We start from the raw sequence: 22097 nt of genomic DNA, 5'->3' as shown, positions 1-22097 counted from the left end.
TAAAAATGGTTGAACTAAACAAAGAACATTGAGAACAAAAATCTGAGATATGCCCCTGAGATGAGTGACAATACTGAATCAACTATTATGCCCATTTTAATGTACATTGACAGTTTTGGAATAAGAAATATACATTGCACTGTAAGAAAGGAAATCCATGATCATTACATTTCTGCTTCTTCAATTTTTAGTCCATCCTTTGAAATCTTATCATTATTCCCTACAAAATGTACAAAAAATATGTTGACAATATTTGGAAATATATTAAAATAATACTGGTCATCTATTTAACTAATTATTTAACTACAGTATTGAAATTAAATGCATCAGCATGTGTATCTGAAGCAAGTGTCCTTAGAGTCCAACTCCCACAATAAAAAAAATACTAAAAATCTTTGGCTCATAAACCTGGATGAATCTAAGATGCTTGCATAATATTTAGCATAACATGATTGTGTGGCTGATAAGAAATACTTTGTCAGGGGCTGTGTTCCATGTCCTAATAATTCATTGATCAAATTTGTCTTTGATTTTTATCTTTCTGACTAGTGCATTATAGCTCAGAACTAAATGAAATAAAGTATGATATTTTTAAAGCAGTTAATACAGTTTACTTTAAAAATGGCTTCTCAGAATTATGAGCAATTTTGTAGTTAATTAAGACATCTAATAGCTATGCCTTATACTTCCAAAATCTAATTCACACAAAAATGTTTATATTTTATTAAATTATAAAATGTATGTTATTTTATATTTCATGTTGATAATTCATAATTAAATAGGTATTTTATAATCTTATTTGTATATACTGGGTTGTTTATTTTTGTTGCATAATAAAAGAATAGCTTTCAGTTTTGGTTAGTATCTCAAAAAACATCTCTTGTCATGTACCTCTGTTATTTCATATTTCTCTTCTATGAAAACATGGTTATTTCAAACTACTCCAATTTATTTGTATGTCATATTCTAAAATGTACCCCAGCTTAAGAATTGACCAGCAAATGATCACATAAATCAAGAAATGCAATTTTTCCAGCAGTTCATATGTATACTTGATAGTCTATAGATTGTTTATCGGAGAAGGCAATGGCAAGCCACTCCAGTACTCTTGCCTAGAAAATCCCATGGATGGAGGAGCCTGGTAGGCTGCAGTCCGTTGGGTCGCTAAGGGTCGGACACGACTGAGCGACTTCACTTTCACTTTTCACTTTCACACATTGGAGAAGGAAATGGCAACCCACTCCAGTGTTCTTGCCTGGAGAATCCCAGGGACGGGAGAGCCTGGTGGGCTTCCGTCTATGGGGTCACACAGAGTCGGACACGACTGACGTGACTTAGCAGCAGCAGCAGCAGATTGTTTATAAGTTTTAGGTGGATAATAGTGAGCTTGGATGGATATTTATGGTGGTTTGATTGAAATAATAACCCTAATTTATTGATCTTTTCGTATCTATGCCATTTGTTAGTTCTCTTGTTCTCAGACGTTGAGCTTGGTCATATGATTTGCCTTGTTTAATAGGAGAACAGCAAGCAAATATGATGCAAGCAAAGACTTGAAAAGCACTTATACTGCTTACCCTCTTACTGTGCTTTATATCCTGCAACTAAATAAATAAGCTTTAACTCAGTTCAGTTCAGTCTCTCAGTCGTGTCCAACTCTTTGAGACCCCATGGACTACAACACACCAGGCCTCCCTGTCCATAACCAAACTCATGTCCTTCGAGTCAGTGATGCCATCCAACCATCTCATCCTCTGTTGTCCCCTTCTCCTCCTGCCTTCAATCTTTCCCAGCATCAGGGTCTTTTCCAATGAGACAGTTCTTTGCATCAGGTGGCCAAAGTATCGGAGCTCTAGCTAGCCTCTCAATAATGAGATGCTTGGCTCAGTCATTCCTTTTACTGCAGCAAATGGGGAGCCAAACTCCAGACCAGAGAGAGGCCACTGTAGATCAAGAAGCTTCTTGCATTAGCAATCCCAGTCAAAACCAGCAGTGCTCACCAGATAAGCAGAACCGCCCATTTAATCTGTAGACTTTTTGAATGATAACAAATGGTTGTTCTTTTTAGCTACTAAGTTATAGATTGGTTTGTTACACAGCAATAAACAATGATACAATATGTACTAGAAATAGAAGAACAAAAAATCTTTCTAAAGACCTTTAATATTTTACTAATTAAAATAACATTATTATAGCTATAATATTATATTATTAATATAATTTTGCTATATTAAAAAATCCTTTGTGAGTAGAAAGATTTTCAGAGTAGGAGACCATCTTGGGTATGACTCCTTCTCTATCCTTGGTTCTATAGATATCCCTGCTGCTGCTGCTGCTAAGTCGCTTCAGTCGTGTTCGACTCTGTGCGACCCCATAGACGGCAGCCCACCAGGCTCCCCCATCCCTGGGATTCTCCAGGCAAGAACACTGGAGTGGGTTGCCATTTCCTTCTCCAACAATTACTAAATCAATCAATAAAAAATGGGCATCAACTAAGTGCCTGGAAAGGCGAATCAATTAGACTTCTATCATTATGTTCGTTGAACTCACACAAAAATCAAGTTATTGGATTGTTATAACATACTCTGTGATACTTGCCATGGAAAAATCTTTGCTCTTCAAAGTCAGGCTGAATTCTAGTCCATGGGGTCACAAAATAGTTGGACATGACTTAGCAAGTAAACAACAACAAAAGTTAACTCAGTTTGTGTATTTCATTGTATATGACCATTATCTTCCTCTTCTCCCAGAAGTTCTATAGATGTGATATTCATTAGTTCTGTTCATTAATACTTATTTCCCCTACTTTGGAGGAACATGGTAGCATTGCACATTCTCTCCAGCAGTAGACTGAAAAGTGGGCACAAACTGTTTCCTTCCCTCTTTCCATGCCCTTTTCCAACATGTCTTCCTGTTAAGAGATAGGATCTATGTCCCCATTTTGACACTGGGCTTGGCCATATGATTTGCTTTAGCCAATGTACCTGGAGCAAATGTGACCAAGGTGAAACTTAAAAAATGTTTGTGCATTGAGCCTTGCTCTCTTGCTGCTCTTAGACCCCTGTGACTGCCACCAAGACAACAAGCCGAGGCTAGCCTCCTGACATGAAGAACACTTGAACTGATTGCTCTGTTGTCCCAGCTGATGGCTCACCCTCAGAAACAGAGCTGCCTATTGACAAGTAGCTTTTCACAAACACCTGAGTGAGCCCAGGCTGGGCAAGCAGAACTGTCTGGCTGAGCCTAATGAAAATTGCTATTCTATAGAATCATAAACTAAACAAAGTTGATGTTACAAAATTTTAAGTTTTGAGGTGGTTTGTTATGCCCTATCTGATATATCAGCTCCTCTGAAGTTAGGCATAGCCACACGATTTGCTTCACCCAATGAAATATTTTACTTCTGGCAGAAGTCTGTAACAGTTGGACTATGCTTTGGTTATCTTTTTTCTCTTGTCATGCTGACTGAGGAACTTTCAGATTGGGGGGGCGTCCCATAAGCATGGGTCCCTGAGTTCCCCCTACCCTCCCCAATACTGATTTTCGGAGAACATATAGTTTAAGTAAGAAATAAATTTTTATATTAAACCTCTGAGATTTGGGATTTCTATTATTGGAGCATTACCCAGCCCATCTGACTAACATAGAATTTGGTGCCCAGAAGGAAGTACAGTTATGATAGAAATCTAAAATATATTCTATGACTTAAAAGCTCAGTGAGTAGTGGCGAGGAAACTGTTGTTAGAGGCTGGAAAGTAGGCAATCCATGTTAACTGTGGTAAAATATTTTGCTAATACTATTCATGCATGCCACCCACTTGTCCCCTTTCTAAACAGTTATTCTGTTCCTGTCCCACCACTATATGTTAAGTGCACGTGTGTCTGTGTGTGTGTGTATGTGTGTGTGTAAGCAGGGAAGATAGATACTTTGCCATTTCAGGTCTCTATAACAAGAGACATTTTTTTTTTGTTCTAATACAGGAACTACCAAGCATCACCCAGAGATGCTGGACTTTGAGATTAATGCCAGTACTGAATAGAGTTCTATACTATAGAAACTATAGAATGGAGTTACACTTGTGATAGGAATAAATATATTTTGCAGCATAAGGAGAGTGATGCAAATTGGTGATTAGAAGGATGGATTGCAGTAACCATTGGTACTGTTCACTAGTAAATTTTGGTTAATTTTCCTTCTGGGCAAATGATAGAATTACACTTTCCTGCTACCTTCAAGGTAGCATGCCCACATAATTTGCTTTTGTCAATGAAATATGAGTGAAATTTACTTGGATCACTTTTAGAAAGAGACTGTTTGACATTCATCTTCCTTGAACCTATCATGCAAGTGGGGAAGCTCCAGAGATTGGTTGGAGCCTCCTTAAGCCAACTGGTTGCTTGGTGACAATCTCTTGGAGTGAGGTTCTTTCTCCCCACCCCCTCCCTTCCTTCTACCAGAAAGGAACATACAAATGAACAGGAAATAACTGTTCTGTTGTTATTTTTAAGCCACTAAAACTTTTGGATCCTTTGTTACTGCACCAGTAACTTGCTGCTACTGCTTAGTCGCTTCAGTCTTGTCTGACTCTGTGCGACCCTAAGGGGTGCAGCCTTACCAGGCTCCTCTGTCCTTGGGATTCTCTAGGCAAGAGTATTAGAGTTGGTGCCATGCCCTCCTCGACAGGATCTTCCTGACCCAGGAAGGATTGAACCTGGGTCTCCTGCATTGCAGGCAGATTCTTTACCGCTGAGCCACCAGGGAAGCCCTAGTAACCTAGGCTATCCTAACCAATGTTGTACTGTGAAACAGATCAGGAAACCTACAGAGGTTGATAATTTTGGCCATTACAGTTCCAGTAGAATCCATAACTGAAACCATCCACTGATAACTCCAAAAGCATCTTCATTCATGATTTCACTTGCTTCTTCAATTGTGTTCATTCTAAAAAAGATGATTATGAGATTTTGAACTTCACTTTTTTGTTGTTGAAAATTTAAAACTGCATCTTCACTACTGAGGAAGTGATGAGCAGGACTACTTTCTCCTGGGGGTAGGGGTGGAACGAGAGGTAGATATGGAAGGATAACCCACAAAATAGGGAGGGTGGAACTGAATTCAGAATTCACAGGAGTTTCCAATAAGAATTAAAACGTGTTTTCCACAGACTTGTGCATAAATTCCCAGTAATACACAGTATTTCTCAGCAAACTTTGGGGTCTTAGGTTCGGTTCAGCATCCTGCACATATACAGAAACACATGCACAATCATTGTGGTGCAAAAGTAAAAAACTGTCACTGGAGTTCATATTTAATCAAAAGCTTTCTCTCTGTGTGAAGAAATATTTTCTCTAGAACAGCGCAGAATTATTCCAAACATTTAAGTGCTAAATCCCGTACCGCGCACTGTACCAGGATTAGGCAAGTGGAAGATGACACGGAACACAAGACTCAATGGGTTGCTGTCCAAGAGTTTACATTTTGCCGAGCATAAGTTTCTCCTTTTGCAGTTTTAACCCAGCCACATCCAATCCCCTGCCCCGTAAACGATTTCCGGTGAAGTCCCACATCTTTTCCCTAATTTTACAAATACTCTCGCTTTCTGAGATGTCATCGCCCCGGAAACTGAAGTCACTGTGGGCTCTGTTTTTGGATATTTGGCAGATCTCGGATGCAGCTGAATCACCGGCTTGTTCTTTCCCCACAGTGGCGAGATGACAGTGACCCCAAAAGTTTCCAGCACTTAGAGCATAAACTTAAAGCAGCCCGAACCTTCAAGGGACCCTCAACTCTAGCGGCTTCCACTGCCCTTCTATCACGGATCCTAAGGAAGTTAAGGCGGTTGGGTCAGACCCTGCAACGCTCGCAGAGCATTGTTCTGGGCGCTAAACCCACAAGCCGCGCAGAGCTGAGAAGTCTAAGGCCCGGCAGCAATCCCAAGTGTGCAAAGACCGAAGAGTGCCCATCTCTACTGGACTCCAAGAACCGGCATGCATCGCGCCGAAACGGCAATCTCCGCTTCGGAAGCCCAGCGCAAAGGGGCCTGGGAAGTGAAGTCTCCGGGCGTCCGGAGTCGCGGTGCGAAGGCAGAAGCAAGGCATAGCTAGGTTGCTCCATTAGCGCGCCGGTTCCTGGCCAAGCTCCGAGCCTCTCGCTGCTACTCAGGGTTTTCGCGGGCGGCGGGAGCAGTATGGCTCGCTTGAGTAAACTCCGGGGGGAGGGGAGAGAGGGGAGTAGATGGGGAGGCGGGGTCAGCGGAAGCGGCAGGTTGCTTCCTTCTCCTCACGCTGCCTCCCCGCCTCTCCCAGAGGGAGCGATGGGAGGGGGAGGGAAGGGCAGAGGGAAGGTAGTGTGACACGTGTCAATCAACCCCCCTCCGGGGGGCGCGCGCTCCGGGGCTCGCGCAGAGGGCTCGCGCCCCTGCCTCGTGCCTGCGCCGCTCGTATGTAAATGAGGGCGCGTGACGCGGGACGCAGATGGACAAGGGAAGAGAGAGAATGGCCGCTGCCGCCGCCGCTGCTGCCGCCGCCGCCGCCGCTGCTCAGTGCCGGAGCCCTCGGTGCGCGGCGGAGAGGAGAGGATTCCGGCGGGAACTCGACTCTTGGCGCCACCGCCTCATGCACTGTGTAGGTAAGAGAGACACGGGCCGGAGCCCCGGCTCCGCGCGGCGACGAGTGCCGCAGCCCGAGGAGTTTGTGGCTGACGGGTTTAGTTGAATCTTCCGTTCGGGTTAGTTCAATGGGGGAGCGAGATGGGAGCGGCGGCGGCGCGGCGGCTCCGGCGCTCGCCTTTTGTCTGGGGGCTCCTCGCCCGGCGCGGTCCGCGCTCATTCTCCTTCTCAGCTCTTGGGCTCCCCTGGAACTGTTAGTTCGGACCCGCTCGCCGAGCCCCCGAGGAAACGGCTCGCTTGCGCTCTCCCCGAAACTCGTCGGCGCCCCTCGCCGCTCCCCGTCAGCCCTGTCAGTCCGGAGGAAGCGGGCCGGCGGGTCGGCGCCCGGGCGGAGGGGAGCCGGCGGGCAGAGCCGGCGGGAGGAAGGCGGGCTGGTCCGCGCCCCCGCCGGGCGCACACACACCCCCTTCTGCTGCCGTGAGCCGGGCGGGCGGCCGCGGCCGGGCTCCCGGGACCGGGACCTGAGCGACCCTCGGGCGCTCGCGGGGCTGGTGTCTAGGGTGGGCCCGCTGGGGGCGAGGGGCGGCGGGGGCGTCGCCCGAGGGGCGGGGGCGCCCAACTCTGCCCTCTCGTGCTCGGCGGCGGCGGCGCGGTGTGTACCTCTTTAAGAAGGAGCCGCTCGAGCGCTGACGGTTGGGATTTGAAGTTCTTCCTCCCTCTTTGGAAGTCTGGACTGAGAGGGGGTGTTGCTATGGCGACGGCAACCCCCCTCTTCTCACGGACGCCCGGACGACTCGGGTCCTCTTTTACTGTCATGTGATGGACCCTTCCCTGCACAGACATGCACATCGCTCTCCCCACCTTCTGCAATTTCGTCTTCCCTTTTGGTTGGGTGGGAATCGTTTTGCTTCAAACTTCTGGGCTCCGGACTGTCATTCTGCGGGTTCCTCGGGGGTGGCGTGAGGTGGTGGGATCTCGCCGACTTGCCGCCGTGGCTTTTTTTGTCTGAGTGAGACGTGTACGTGGAGCTGTTATCCAGCAGGTTGGTGGAGTGGGCACCGAGGGGATAACGCGGGTTGTGGGATGGGGTGTGTTGTGTTTGTTTTGGAAGGGGTTGATGGGTAGGAGAGTATGAGAAGAGGTGAAGGGAAGGTTGCATTGTCTAAGGAGTGGATAGTGGCAAGCAGCTTGCTCCACTGGCGATTAAACCTTGGCTTTGGGAGTTGAGTAAGAAACCTTAGTGCCCTAAGAAAACAGCTACCTTGTTTCCATCTGTTCTTGCGCCACCTCGCGCCCCTTTCCCTCCCCCCACTCCCCTCAGATTTGTTTAGTTAGCGCTTGAAGATCTTTCTTGTTTTTCAGTAGTGAAAAGGAGATCGTGGTAAGAAACTAGTACAACTTAACTCAGAAATGTGCACTGCAGAGTACGGTGGGTATAGGAAAACATACGAGAAGGAAGATTGCTCTGATTAGGGACATTTAAGTTATGTTAAAGCAAGTCACAGTTTTACCTTTTATATGTTTTGTTTTTATCTAAGGAAACGTTCTAGGAAATAGCTTTAGTCAAGTACTCATAAGTGATTTTGCTTTAAAAAATGTAGAAAAAAACCTCATCATATTTTTATATGACATTTTAAGCGAAGTGTTGCTAATGCCTCCCGAATACAAAATGGACCCTGTTTTTATAATTGCTTATGTAAAGATCTCTTCCACTGACAACCTGTTTGAAAACTGTTGAGTTGTTCATTTAGAATCAGGCAGGATGATAGCATTGTAATATGGTTCGAGATAACTGTTAAGTTTTGCCGAGGCACACGGTTATTTCACGATGTCTTTGGACAATTTTTATATTTTAGAATACTTTGGATTTTTGTTTTTTCTCATCTTGCTTGTTTAGTTGCATTAAGTATCACTTTGTCTCACAAAAATATGTTTTTGAAAAATAGTCGAATTTTTGTTAAACGCAGAAGTAATTGGATTTGATGGAAAAGGGAAACAGGATATCTTTCTTGTCTTACCTACTTGGATACTCTAGTAGGATTAGAAGACGTTGAAAATTGAGTTAATGCTGTGTGTTTAATATGCAGTCACTATATTCACTTGTAGGATATTTTGAAAGGAATTTTTTTCCACAGCCAGTCCTACTCAGGAGACCTAGGAAGATCCGTCTCCTACTTATAAACAATAAAACTCTTAAGCAGGGTAAATTGGTTGATCGGGTTTTTTCAGTAGTCTATATGTGAAGCACTTATTCATAGTATGAATTGAGACTGAATGTATTTGTGTAACTTTTAAGTTCCATTTTGCTATTTGTAAACATGTTTGCAAAGAAACTATTCTTTTTACTGTGCCTGTGTGTATGTGTGTGAATATATGTGTACTTCCATATTGAATATTTAGTGCTCTTATGGACATTTTATAAAATATTTTGTCTGCCTTTAGGGAAGAAAATGATCTACAAGTGTTTTTTTTAAATGAGGTATATAAATTGTAAGCAGTGTCTCAAGGCTGTACAGCAAATAAGTATTGAATTAATATTGAAAATTTAAAATCTCAGTTCTTAGCCTAAATCTTTAAAATAATCTTTTTTATTTTTTAAATAACATATTAATGTTCTAATTTTATGGGCAAAAAGTTCATTTTACTTGTCATAACTGCTTGTAGTTAGCCAAGATGTTTAATTCTTGATATGGAAAATATTGTTTACCATTCTCTATTTGTGGAACTCATCTCTTTGTTAGATTTATGGCTACTCTGATTTAATCCTAGTATTTCTTCTTTTAGAATTGAGGAATTGTTCTGTAAGCTCTGTGTCACAATTTCATTATTTACAATGTGGTGCTTTTTACAATTTGATTTTTTTTTTTTTCCTGCAGTCATCCTATACTGTGCTAACTTTTGAATAGGTTCATCTAACAAATATTTTAGTGTTGGACATAATTAGTAGTATTCTAGTACTCAGCATGATATTGAGTGATAACAGATATAGTCCTGGATTGTATGAAATACATAATTAGTATCTGATAAGTCATAAAATTTAAAGCAAAGTCAAGTCTGGGATAAAAGAAATGCATTAATATATTTTTAAACTTTATCAGGACTTGTATAGTCTATTAGGATATTTGATCTGGGAATTGAGGCAAGTTTTTTGTTTTAACTTTTAGTTCTGATATAATCTCAAATTTACAAGGAAAGTTGGAAGAATAGTACAAGGGACTCGTCTATATTCTTCCCCACATTCAGCAATTGTATTACATTTTGCAATATGTGCTTTATCATTCTTGCCCTGTATCTATATCTTTTTTTTTCTGGACCATTCAAAGATGATTTGGAGATATGATGCCTCTTTATCCCTAAATTCTTCGGTTATAATTCCTAAAACCAAGGACATTGTCTTGCCTAACCATGGTATAGTTATTAAAACCAGGAAATATAACATTGACATACTTTAATAATACTATTACTGAATTCATAATTCATGTTTTATCAATTTTATTTTATAGCTTTTCCCCCCAGCAAGGATCATACATTGCATTTGGTTGTCATATTTCTTTAGTCTCTTTAAATCTGGAACATTTCCTCAGTCTTTCTTGTATTTCTTGACCTTGACATTTTTGAAAAGTACAAGACAGTTATTTTGTCGAATGTCCCTCAATTTGAATTTGTCTGTTGTTTCCTCATGATTAGATTTGTTATGCATTTTTGGCAGAAATATCTTCTGTCCTTAATACCTTGTATATTAAGGTTCTTGATGTTGGTTTGTCCCAACGTTGGTAACGGTATCTTTGAAAGTTTGGTTAATGTGGTATTCTCCATATTTCTCCCTAAAAGTTACTGTTTGTCCTTTTGTAATTAATATGTAATTGATGGGAAAATACTTTGAAGAATGGGATATTTACATAGTCTCATAAGATTTAGCCACAAGTTTTAACATCCATTCATGATTATTTGTTCTGTGGCTAGTAGTTGATACTCTGTCATAAGGCAGTCTTTCCTCTCTCTTCCTTTATTTTGTTATTTTCATCAGAATGAACTCATTGATTCTTACTTTATTCAGTGGTTAAATACATTGCTGTCATTATTTTGATTTCCAGGTTGTGCTAGGTTTGGCCAGTGGGAGCCTCATCAAGCTGGTTCCAGTGTTTTTTAACAAACCACATGTTTCCCCAACCCCTTCCTGCCCAGTGATTATTTTTGAGCACTTCTTTCTTCCCAAACAAAATATTCCAGGTTTATCTTGTACTTTACCTGTCCCAGCCCTGACATCAGCCATTTTTCCAAGGAGTCTTAGATTCTTTTTAGTGAAAAATAGATTTAGATACCAAAATGTGAACAGTAGGTGTCAGGACTGTTGTTCAGTTCAGTCACTCAGTCGTGTCCCACTCTCTGTGACTCCATGAATCACAGCACGCCAGGCCTCCCTGTCCATCACCAACTCCCGGAGTTCACTCAAACTCATGTCCATAGAGTTGGTGATGCCATCCAGCCATCTTATTCTCTGTCGTACCCTTCTCCTCCCGCCCCCAATCCTTCCCAGCATCAGAGTCTTTTCCAGTGAGGCAACTATTCGCATGAGGTGGCCAAAGTATTGGAGTTTCAGCTTTAGCATCAGTCCTTCCAATGAATACCCAGGCTTGATCTCCTTTCGAATGGACTGGTTGGATCTCCTTGCAGTCCAAGGGACTCTCAAGAGTCTTCTCCAGCACCACAGTTTAAAAGCATCAATTCTTCGGCAATCAGCTTTCTTCACAGTCCAACTCTCATATCCATACATGTTGTTAAGCCCTATTTTATGATGCAGAAGTTAATGATCAGTGTAACTGATTTCCTTAAGGTTACAACAGTAAAACAATGAAGATTTGATTAGAATTCTATAAACTCCAGCATATTTCCAACATAGCATCGTTGTCCTAGTAGAAATAGTTTTCTAGTAGCCACATTTAAAAGGCATGTTTGATTTAGCCCAGTATATTAAAAATATTTTAAATTAACCCATATAAAATTGTTGAATTAGTTTATATTCCTTTTAAAATATTGTCTTTGAAATCAGTTATTATATCTCAAGTTGGACTGGCTACATTTCAGATGCTTAGTAGCCTCTTGCAGCAAATGGCTACCACATTGGGCAGCGCAGTTTTATAATGAGTGACTCCAGCAAAGTCTTGATTACCTGGATACCACAGTTATTCATTTCTGTTGATACTAGCCAAACTGATAGCTTCCCCCAAATCTTTTACTTTTGTTTGAATACTGTAATATAGCAAATGGGAATATAGACTCTGGAGCTAGACTATCTGTGTTTGAATTCTGTTAACCACCTACCAGTTACCACCTGCTGCTGCTAAGTCACTTCAGTCGTGTCCGACTCTGTGTGACCCCATAGATGGAAGCCCACCAGGCTCCCCCATCCCTGGGATTCTCCAGGCAAGAACACTGGAGTGGGTTGCCATTTCCTTCTCCAATGTGTGAAAGTGAAAGTGAAGTCGTGTCCGACCCTTAGCGACCCCACAGACTACAGCCAACCAGGCTCCTCCATCCATGGGATTTTCTAGGCAATAGTACTGGAGTGGCTTGCCATTGCCTTCTCCGAGTTACCACCTACAAGTTACTTAATCTCTCTGTACTTCAGTCCCTTACCTATAAATTGAAGATAATAAAAGTTGTTTGAAAATTAATTGTGTTGATATCTGTTAATATGTCTGCCATAGAAAGCATGCCCTAAACTGCCTATTATCGTTATTGAATTATACAGGTTATTAGCAGCTTTGAGCTTTATGTTTTTGCCAATAGATTCTTTCTGGCGGGAATGCCAATGAACAATGAAAAGATCCTGAGTCATGTTAAAGAAGATGATAGTAAGGGCTTAAAAGATCTATATTCCAGGATATTCTTGAGCCATGGTCATGGAGTTTAAGAATCACAGTATATAGTCACTTGGCTTGGTCTTTGCTTTTTATATGTAAGGAGAGCAAAAGACGTTTGATGCCATTCTACATTCTAAGGAATATTTTGGCTTTGTAGTAACTGAATACAAGAAATTAGTTTAAATTCATTTTAAAAAGCCTGTATCGTACTAGATCATCTTGAACTTACTCTTTGTTGGTACCTACTCTCTGTACTCTTCCTGTTAACCATGTCACTGTTTTTGAGCTCTGCACTTGGCAAGTGTTTGCAGAGTAAACTTTCTTCCAGACTACCTGCTCCCAGCCATAATCAGGGTCAGAAGATACTATCTTCCTCTACTTTTAACCTCTGAAGAAATTACAGGAGCACTTACACTTAAACAGGGGATAGTCCAGGAAAATATAGTCTACATAATCAACTTGACACTTCTTTCTGGGTGCTTCTTGTCTCCTGCTCCTTTATTTTTCCACTAACTTCTGCTTCATCTTGTCACTATTGATATGTAAATCCAAGAAGAGAAGATTTATGTAGAAATCTGGATTTGATGAGAACTGGTATGAATGGGTCAATTACCCAAAAACTTAGACCCTAAAACTATTTTTTCAAATAGCGTTTATTTTATTCATTAAAAAAGATGTGAATTATACCAGTATCTAATATGTATCAGGCAAGCGGAATCTGTGATGATCATGAGTAGTTGGGTGGTAAAGACACATATCCAAATTTCTCTGTAAAATAGGCTTACTGTGAATTTTGCATGTAAAATTTGGAATCCTATATACTCTTCAATTATTGTGTACCTGGAAGTTCTGCCATCCTTGGGCTCAAGCACTATGTGAATTTTATGTATTTGCAGATGTTAGAAACAGGCTGTGTGCCGGTGTGAGCATGCCATACGTATCCTCCTTTCTCTGTGGTGCTGCTGTCTCTTCCTGTCCGTGCTACTTCCCTTAGCTGGCTACATGTGTGTGCCCCTCTCCCTGTTTGGCTGGGTACTGTGGTAAGTTCCTATTACGTCACCATAAGTAGCTATTATGTGCGCTCCATGCTCCTCTGACTTGTCTTTCAGTCCTGGTCTTTATTTCTTTTACCACAGTGCAGTCTTGGGAGGAGCAACAAAGGCATGTAGGTTTTTGGATATACAATTTTTTCATTTTTTTTTTTTTTGGTTATTCCAGTTTTTCCAATTATAATATATGTTGCTGAGGTTTAGAGTTCCTTTTTCCTTTGGCTAGTATTCCTTCTTTGTGTGTGTGTGTGTGTTTGTGTGTTTTATTCACCACAGAATATAGGAGAGACAACGTGAATAGGCCCAGACCAACCTACTACTGCCATTAGGAAACTAATTAAGGTAACAAAATAATGTCATATTTGTATTTGAAGAATGCTGCCTTGCTATTAATTAAAGCTAAATAAAAATTTGTTTTGGGACTTCTTATGTTTTCTAGAAAACAACTTACCACTTATTTTTCTGTATCTTCTTGCCTTTCATATAGTTTTCCCACTCATTGGCAACAATACTATTCTGCTTACTTATATTTGTTTGTTTTTTTTTGTTCTTTACCTTAATCTATTACTAAGTTATTGCTATTTTCTTTACAATATCCTTTTGGATTTTGTTTTTTCTAATGAAGTCAAACACTTGGGCACGTACAGATGAGAGTCTAGTTTATGCAAGTAGCTGCATAGCTAATTTACTGTCCTTCACCTTAACTTACAGCCTATATTAAATCATTATTTGGAATAACTCCTTTGATTTTTGTAGTTTACAAAGCAGTGGTATTTCCCATGTGTCTTTTTTTCATCAAATACAAGTTGGTTGATCATAGTCCATCAGACTTCTTTTCTGTTTGGCTCACTTCTTCAGACAGCCCAGCCACTTTCGTCGATTTTTACTTCTGTTTTGTACACATTGCCCCTAATTCTTGAATATATTAATCATAACAGCCACCCTGCATCCTCAGTCACCTTTAAAATTCAGTTGTATCCTAGAGTCTTTTCTAAAGCATTTATTGAAAAACAAGTTTGAGACCTTTCTCTGTTAATTTCAAACTGACTAGTTCATTTCTGATGGCTATATGTAAGGTGTGTATGTAGGAAATAACTTTGTCCAGTAGTCTTCATTTTAAATAGTAAACTAGGAAATAGTTTAGGGACAAAGGGCTAAGTCTGCAAATGGTAAAAAGGATTAAGAATTGAAAAAACACAGTTCCTTTTTAGCTTCTATCCACTGGTTAAAGATAGGAAAAGGAGTACGTCAAAGCTGTATATTGTCATCCTGCTTATTTAACTTAGATGCATGAGAAACGCTGGGCTAGATGAAGCACAAGCTGAAATCAAGATTGCCGGGAGAAATATCAATAACCTCAGATATGCAGATGACACCACCCTTATGGCAGAAAGGAAAAAAGAACTAAAGAGCCTCTTGATGAAAGTGAAAGAGGTGACTGAAAAATTTGGCTTAAAGCTCAACATTCAGAAAACTAAGATCATGGCATCCGGTCCCATCACTTCATGGCAAATAGATGGGGAAACGGTGGAAACAGTGGCTGACTTTATTTTTTTTGGCTCCAAAATCACTGCAGATGGTGACTGCAGCCATGAATTTAACAGACACTTGCTCCTTGGAAGGAAAGTTATGACCAACCTGCTGCTACTGCTGAGTCACTTCAGTCGTGTCCGACTCCATGTGACCCCATAGACGGAAGCCCACCAGGCTCCTCCTTCCCTGGGATTCTCCAGGCAAGAACACTGGAGTGGGTTGCCATTTCCTTCTCCAATGTGTGAAAGTGGAAAGTGAAAGTAAAGTCGCTCAGTCGTGTCTGACCCTTAGCGACCTCATGGACTGCAGCCCACCAGGATCCTCCATCCACGGGATTTTCTAGGCAAGAGTACTGGAGTGACTTGCCATTGCCTTCTCCGATGACCAACCACCTACTACTACTACTACTAAGTCACTTCAGTCGTGTCCGACTCTGTGTGACCCCATAGACGGAAGCCCACCAGGCTCCCCCGTCCCTGGGATTCTCCAGGCAAGAACACTGGAGTAGGTTGCCATTTCCTTCTCCAATGTGTGAAAGTAAAAAGTGAAAGTGAAGTCGCTCAGTCGTGTCCGACCCTTAGCGACCCCATGGACTACAGCCTACCAGGATCCTCCATCCACGGGATTTTCTAGGCAATAGTACTGGAGTGGCTTGCCATTGCCTTCTCCGATGACCAACCTAGATAGCATATTAAAAAGCAGGGACACTACTTTGCCAACAAAGGTCCGTCTAGTCAAGGCTAAGGTTTTTCCAGTAGTCATGTGTGGCTGTGAGAGTTGGACTATAAAGAAAGATGATCGCCGAAGAACTGATGCTTTTGAACTGTGGTGCTGGAGAAGACTCTTGAGAGTCCCGTGGACTGCAGGGAGATCAAACCAGTCCATCCTAAAGGAGATCAGTCCTGGGTGTTCATTGGAAGGACTGATGTTGAAGCTGAAACTCCAATACTTTGGCCACCTGATGTGAAGAGCTGACTCATTTGAAAAGATCCTGATGCTGGGAAAGATTGAGGGCGGGAGGAGAAGGGGACGATAGAGGATGAGACGGTTGGATGGCATCATTGACTAAATGGACATGAGTTTGAGCAACTCCGGGAGATAGTAAAGGACAGGAGCCTGGCGTACTGCACTCATGGTGTCGCAAAGAGTTGGACGCGACTGAGTGACTGAACAAGTTATAACCTTAGTTACAAATCATTTTACTTTTCACAGATAGAAATCTGTGAAACTAGGATAGTATCTGTCCTTAAAGGTTCTCTATTTTCGGTTTTTATGAAAAGTGCTATAATACTTATGTAGTAGTGGTTTCTGGACTAATTGATATAAATTAACGAATTATCAGCATGAAGACGACATGTAAGTCAGTGGAAATGAATGAGACCAGCTAAGGGCAAGAGACAGTATTACTAGAGGGAAGTAGAGTACTTGGTACCACATCTTAAGGAATCTTAACACTCTTTGGATGGAGGAAGAGGAGTCTCAAAGTAAGACCACTGGACTTTCACACTGTAAAGTAAAGCGGTTGGCTGAGTACAAAAACCAGGAGAGATGGTATTACCAAATCTAAGAGGAGAGAAGAGTGTTACAATAAGGAGAGATTGTTATATGTTGATGAGATGTCAAGTACGATTAAACAGGGAAGTGTACATTGTTTTTGGCAGCATGGAAGTTCTTGGTGACCTTGACTGGATTAATTAAGCAGAGTGGTGGGAATGGAAGCTGTATTGTAATAGGTTAACTGAACTGAACTGAGAATGTATTTAAGATGTATGTAAGAGGAGAAAACATTTGAGAAGGTACATTTTGAGGGAGAACATATGAATGAAGCAGTAATTGGAATGGAGTTTCTGATGGACAGGGAAACATGGCGTGTTGCATTCCATGGGGTTGCAAAGAGTCAGACATGACTGAGCTACTGAACTGAACTGGGCTTTAGGGATGTTTGTTTCATAGATGGATAATAAGATGGAGAATACTTTTCTGAATTGATAATATCCATGATTGCTTTATATGATAATTAAGCTGAGACTTGATAGCTACAAAATATTGAGAGATAATTAAATATACTGACTTGGTTTGAATCACTGAAAGTGAACTCTCATGTTTCCTTCAAAACATATTTTCCTAAGTAAGTTCATCAACATAATATGTGTAGTATTAGTGTGTTACATATTTTAAAAGAAAGATTTTTTTCCAGTTAATTTACTGTTGTCAGTCATCTAATATCTTGAGTCCTACTGTGGGTCAGTTAATTGGAGTGTAATTCTATGATTCTTCCTAAACTAGGTGCTGGATTGGAAATAGACTCAAGAATTAGGAATCAAAATGTAAGCTTTTTAGATGGTAAGGTTGTATTGAAGAACCTGGTTTATAACTGAGGCCAAAATAAAGACAGTAGCACTCTGAATTGAACTTGCCAACCTATCAAAGACAAAGCAGCTGGAGCTGCAGGCTTCGTCTAATAAACAAGGAAGCTTTACTACCTGTTACCTGTGGTTTGTTTATTGATACATTGGACCATCTAGGCAGAATGAGTGGTAGGCTTGGACATGCATGAAAAATGACCTTTGAAACATTAATCCATTCTGCTAGGAACAACTGTCAGGATGCTGCCAATACTAGTCATTCTTCTTTCCTTTGGTAGGATGAATAAGGTGTAGTATTGGGAGAGGTGGGAGTTGTCAGTTGGGTAAAAAGACTAATTACTACACTAGGAATTATTTGCTTTTAAAGAACTCAGAGTTCTTTAACTCAAAGCCTTTGACTGTGTAGATCACAATAAACTGTGGAAAATTCTGAAAGAGATGGGAATACCAGACTACCTGACCTGCCTCTTGAGGAACCTGTATGCAGGTCAGGAAGCAACAGTTAGAACTGGACATGGAACAACAGACTGGTTCCAAATAGGAAAAGGAGTACGTCAAGGTTGTATATTGTCACCCTGCTTATTTAACTTAGATGCAGAGTACATCATGAGGAACGCTGGGCTGGAAGAAGCACAAGCTGGAATCAAGATTGCCGAGAGAAATATCAATAATCTCAGATATGCAGATGACACCACCCTCATGGCAGAGAGTGAAGAGGAACTCAAAAGCCTCTTGATGAAAGTGAAAGAGGAGAGTGAAAATGTTGACTTGAAGCTCAACATTCAGAAAACAAAGATCATGGCATCTGGTCCCATCACTTCATGGGAAATAGATGGGGAAACAGTGGACACAGTATCAGACTTTATATTTTTGGGCTCCAAAATCACTGCGGATGCTGATTGCAGCCATGAAATTAAAAGACGCTTGCTCCTTGGAAGGAGAGTTATGACCAACCTAGATAGTATATGAAAAAGCAGAGACATTACTTTGCCAACCAAGGTCCATCTAGTCAAGGCCATGGTTTTTCCGGTGGTCATGTATGGATGTGAGAGTTAGACTGTGAAGAAAGCTGATCACTGAAGAATTGATGCTTTTGAACTGTGGTGCTGGAGAAGACTCTTGAGAGTCCCTTGGACTGCAAGGAGATCCAACCAGTCCATTCTAAAGGAGATCAATCCTGGGTGTTCATTGGAAGGACTGATGCTAAAGCTGAAACTCCAATACTTTGGCCACCTCATGCAAAGAGTTGACTCACTGGAAAAGACTCTGATGCTGGGAAGGATTGGGGGCAGGAGGAGAAGGGGAAGACAGAGAATGAGATGGCTGGATGGCATCACCGTCTCAATGGACATGAGTTTGAGTGAACTCCGGGAGTTGGTGATGGACAGGGAGGCCTGGTGTGCTGTGATTCATGGGGTCGCAAAGAGTCGGACACGAATAAGCAACTGAACTGAACTGAAAGAACTCACAGTTATGAGGGATCTTAAGTATTAGAGTTGGCATAATATAATGGAAAGACAGAGTAGAGAGCAATTAACTTTGATTTGAAGAATCTGAAATGACTAGACTTAAAAGGATTGAGTGAAAGTAGAGGTTGCAGATTTTTTTTGTTAAGGGCTAGATGTAAACATTTTAGGCCTTGTGGGCCATGTGGTCTTTAATGCAACTACTCAACTCTGCTGTTCTAGTGCAAAGTTCAGTTAAGTTCCGTCACTCAGTCAAGTCTGACTCTTTGTGACCCTGTGGACTGCAGCACGCCAGGCCTCCCTGTCCATCACCAACTCCTGGAGTTTACTCAAACTCATGTCCATTGAGTTGGTGATGCCATCCAACCATCTCATCCACTGTGGTCTGCTTCTCCTCCTGCTTTCAATCTTTCCCAGATCAGGGTCTTTTCAAATGAGTAAGTTCTTCGCATCAGGTGACCAAAGTATTGGAGTTTCAGTTTCAACATCAGTCCTTCCATTGAACACTCAGGACTGAGCTTCTTTAGGATGGACTGGTTGGATCTCCTTGCAGTCCAAGGAACTAAAGAGTCTTCTCCAATACCACAGTTCAAAAGCTTGTAGTCCAACTCTCATGTCCATACATGACTACTGGAAAAACCATAGCCTTGACTAGACAGACCTTTGCTGACAAAATAATGTCTCTGCTTTTTAATATGCTGTCTAGGTTGGTCATAACTTTCCTTCCAAGGAGCAAGTGTCTTTTAATTTCATGGCTGCAGTCACCATCCACAGTGATTTTGGAGCCCCCCAAAATAAAGTCTCTCACTGTTTCCCTATCTATTTGCTATGAAGTGATGGGACCGGATGCCATGATCTTAGTTTTCTGAATGTTGAGCTTTAAGCCAACTTTTTCACTCTCCTCTTTCACTTTCATCAAGAGGCTCTTTAGTTCTTCACTTTCTGCCATAAGGGTGGTGTCACCTGCATATCTGAGGTTATTGATATTTCTCCCGGCAGTCTTAATTCCAGCTTCTGTTTCTTCCAGCCCAGCGTTCCTCATGATGTACTCTGCATCTAAGTTAAATAAGCAGGGTGACAATATACAGCCTTGACATACTTCTTTTCCTATTTGGAACCAATCTGTTGTTCCATGTCCAGTTCTAACTGTTGCTTCCTGACCTGCATACAGATTTCTCATGAGATAGGTCAGGCAGTCTTGTATTCCCAACTTTTTCAGAATTTCCACAGGTTATTGTGATCCACATGGTCCAAGGCTTTGGCATAGTCAGTAAAGCAGAAATGTATGTTTTTCTGGAACTCTTTTGCCTTTTCAGTGATCCATTGGATGTTGGCAATTTTATCTCTGGTTCTTCTGCCTTTTCTAAAACCAACATGAACATCTGGAAGTTCACGGTTCACATATTGTTGAAGCCTGGCTTGGAGAATTTTGAGCATTACTTTACTATTGTGTGAGATGAGTGCAGCTGTGCGGTAGTTTGAGCATTCTTTGGCATTGCCTTTCTTTGGGATTGGAATGAAAACTGACCTTTTCCAGTCCTGTGGCCACTGCTGAGTTTTCCAAATTTGCTGGCATATTGAGTGCAGCTCTTGATCACAGTGTCATCTTTTAGGATTTCAAATAGCTCAACTGGAATTCCATCACCTCTACTAGTTTTGACCGTAGTGATGCTTCCTAAGGCCCACTTGACTTTGGACTCCAGGATGTCTGGCTTTAGGTGAGTGATCACACCATCATGATTATCTGGGTTGTGAAGATCCTTTTTATACAGTTCTTCTGTGTATTCTTGCCACCCCTTCTTAATATCTTCTGCTTCTGTTAGGTCCATACCATTTCTGTTCTTTATCGAGCCCATCTTTGCATGAAATGTTGCCTTGGTATCTGGAATTTTCTTGAAGAGATCGCTAGTCTTTCCCATTCTATTGTTTTCCTCTATTTCTTAGCTCTGAACACTGAGGAAGGCTTCTTATCTCTCCTTGCTATTCTTTGGAACTCTGCATTCAGATGCTTATATCTTTCCTTTTCTCCTTTGCCTTTCAATTCTCTTCACAGCTATTTGTAAGGTCTCCTCAGACAACCATTTTGCATTTTTGCATTTCTTTTCCATGGGGATGGTCTTGATCCCTGTCTCCTGTACAGTGTCATGAACCTCCGTCCATGGTTCATCAGGCACTCTATCTGATTAGTCCCTTAAATCTATTTCTCACTTCCATAAGGGATTTGATTTAGCTTATACATGAATGGTCTAGTCGTTTTCTCTACTTTCTTCAATTTTAGTCTGAATTTGGCAGTAAGGAGTTCATGATCTGAGCCATAGTCAGCTCCTGGTCTTGTTTTTTGCTAACTGTATACAGCTTCTCCATCTTTGGCTGCAAAGAATATAGTCAACCTAATTTCGGTGTTGGCCATCTGGTGCTTTCCATGTGTAGAATCTTCTCATGTGTTGTTGAAAGAGGGTGTTTGCTATGACCAGCACGATCTCTTGGCAAAACTGTATTAGCCTTTTCCTGGCTTCATTCTGTACTCCCAAAGCCAAATTTGCCTGTTACTCCAGGTGTTTTTTGACTTCCTACTTTTGCATTCCTGTCCGCTGTAATGAAAAGGACATCTGTTTTGGATGTTAATTCTAAAAGGTCTTGTAGGTCTTCATAGAACTGTTCAGCTTCTTCAGCGTTACTGGTTGAGGCATAGACTTGGATTACCGTGACATTGAATGGTTTGCCTTGTAAGCTCACAGGTCATTCTTTCGTTTTTGAGATTGCATGTAAGTACTGAATTTTGGACTCTTTTGTTGACTATGATGGCTGCTCCATTTCTTTAAGGGATTCTTGTCCACAATAGTAGATACAATGGTCATCTGAGTTAAATTCACCCATTCCAGTCCATTTTAGTTCACTGATTTCTGAAATGCCGATGTTCACTCTTGCCATCTGCTGTTTGACCACTTCCAATTTGCCTTTATTCATGGACTAACTTTCCAGGTTCCTATGCAATATTGCTCTTTACAGCATCAGACCTTGCTTTTATCACCAGTTACATCCACAACTGGGTGTTGTTGTTGCTTTGGCTCCATCCCTTCATTCTTTCTGGAGTTATTTCTCCACTGATCTCTAGTAGCATATTGGGCACCTACCCACCTGGGGAGTTCATCTTTCAGTGTCCTATCTTTTTGCCTTTTCATACTGTTCATGGGGTTCTCAAGGCAAGAAT

The 22097-nt window shown here is 41.4% G+C and overlaps 1 protein-coding gene across 12 annotated transcripts in view; it reads left to right on the top strand.

Annotated features, from left to right (window-relative positions):
• Positions 1-6273: 6273 nt before the first annotated feature.
• The window catches only part of LCORL (ligand dependent nuclear receptor corepressor like), a 182532-nt gene continuing 166708 nt past the window's right edge, over positions 6274-22097 (top strand). For 2 of the 12 annotated variants that reach the window (XM_055434576.2, XM_088836250.1), the window contains exon 1: positions 6276-6628. In XM_055434576.2, the coding sequence (XP_055290551.2) occupies positions 6475-6628 (154 nt within the window). In that variant the 5' untranslated portion in view covers positions 6276-6474. Of the gene's footprint in view, positions 6629-22097 lie in introns of all 12 variants that reach the window. The other 10 variants (XM_055434574.2, XM_055434575.2, XM_088836256.1 and 7 more) reach the window with 10 other exon arrangements.

Source organism: Moschus berezovskii, chromosome 5 (assembly GCF_049115385.1).
Source record: "Moschus berezovskii isolate FMDL1 chromosome 5, NW_MosBer_1.0, whole genome shotgun sequence".
NCBI lineage: Eukaryota > Metazoa > Chordata > Mammalia > Artiodactyla > Moschidae > Moschus > Moschus berezovskii.
Note: the sequence above shows the minus strand (reverse complement) of the source record. Positions and strands in the feature narration are given on the sequence as shown.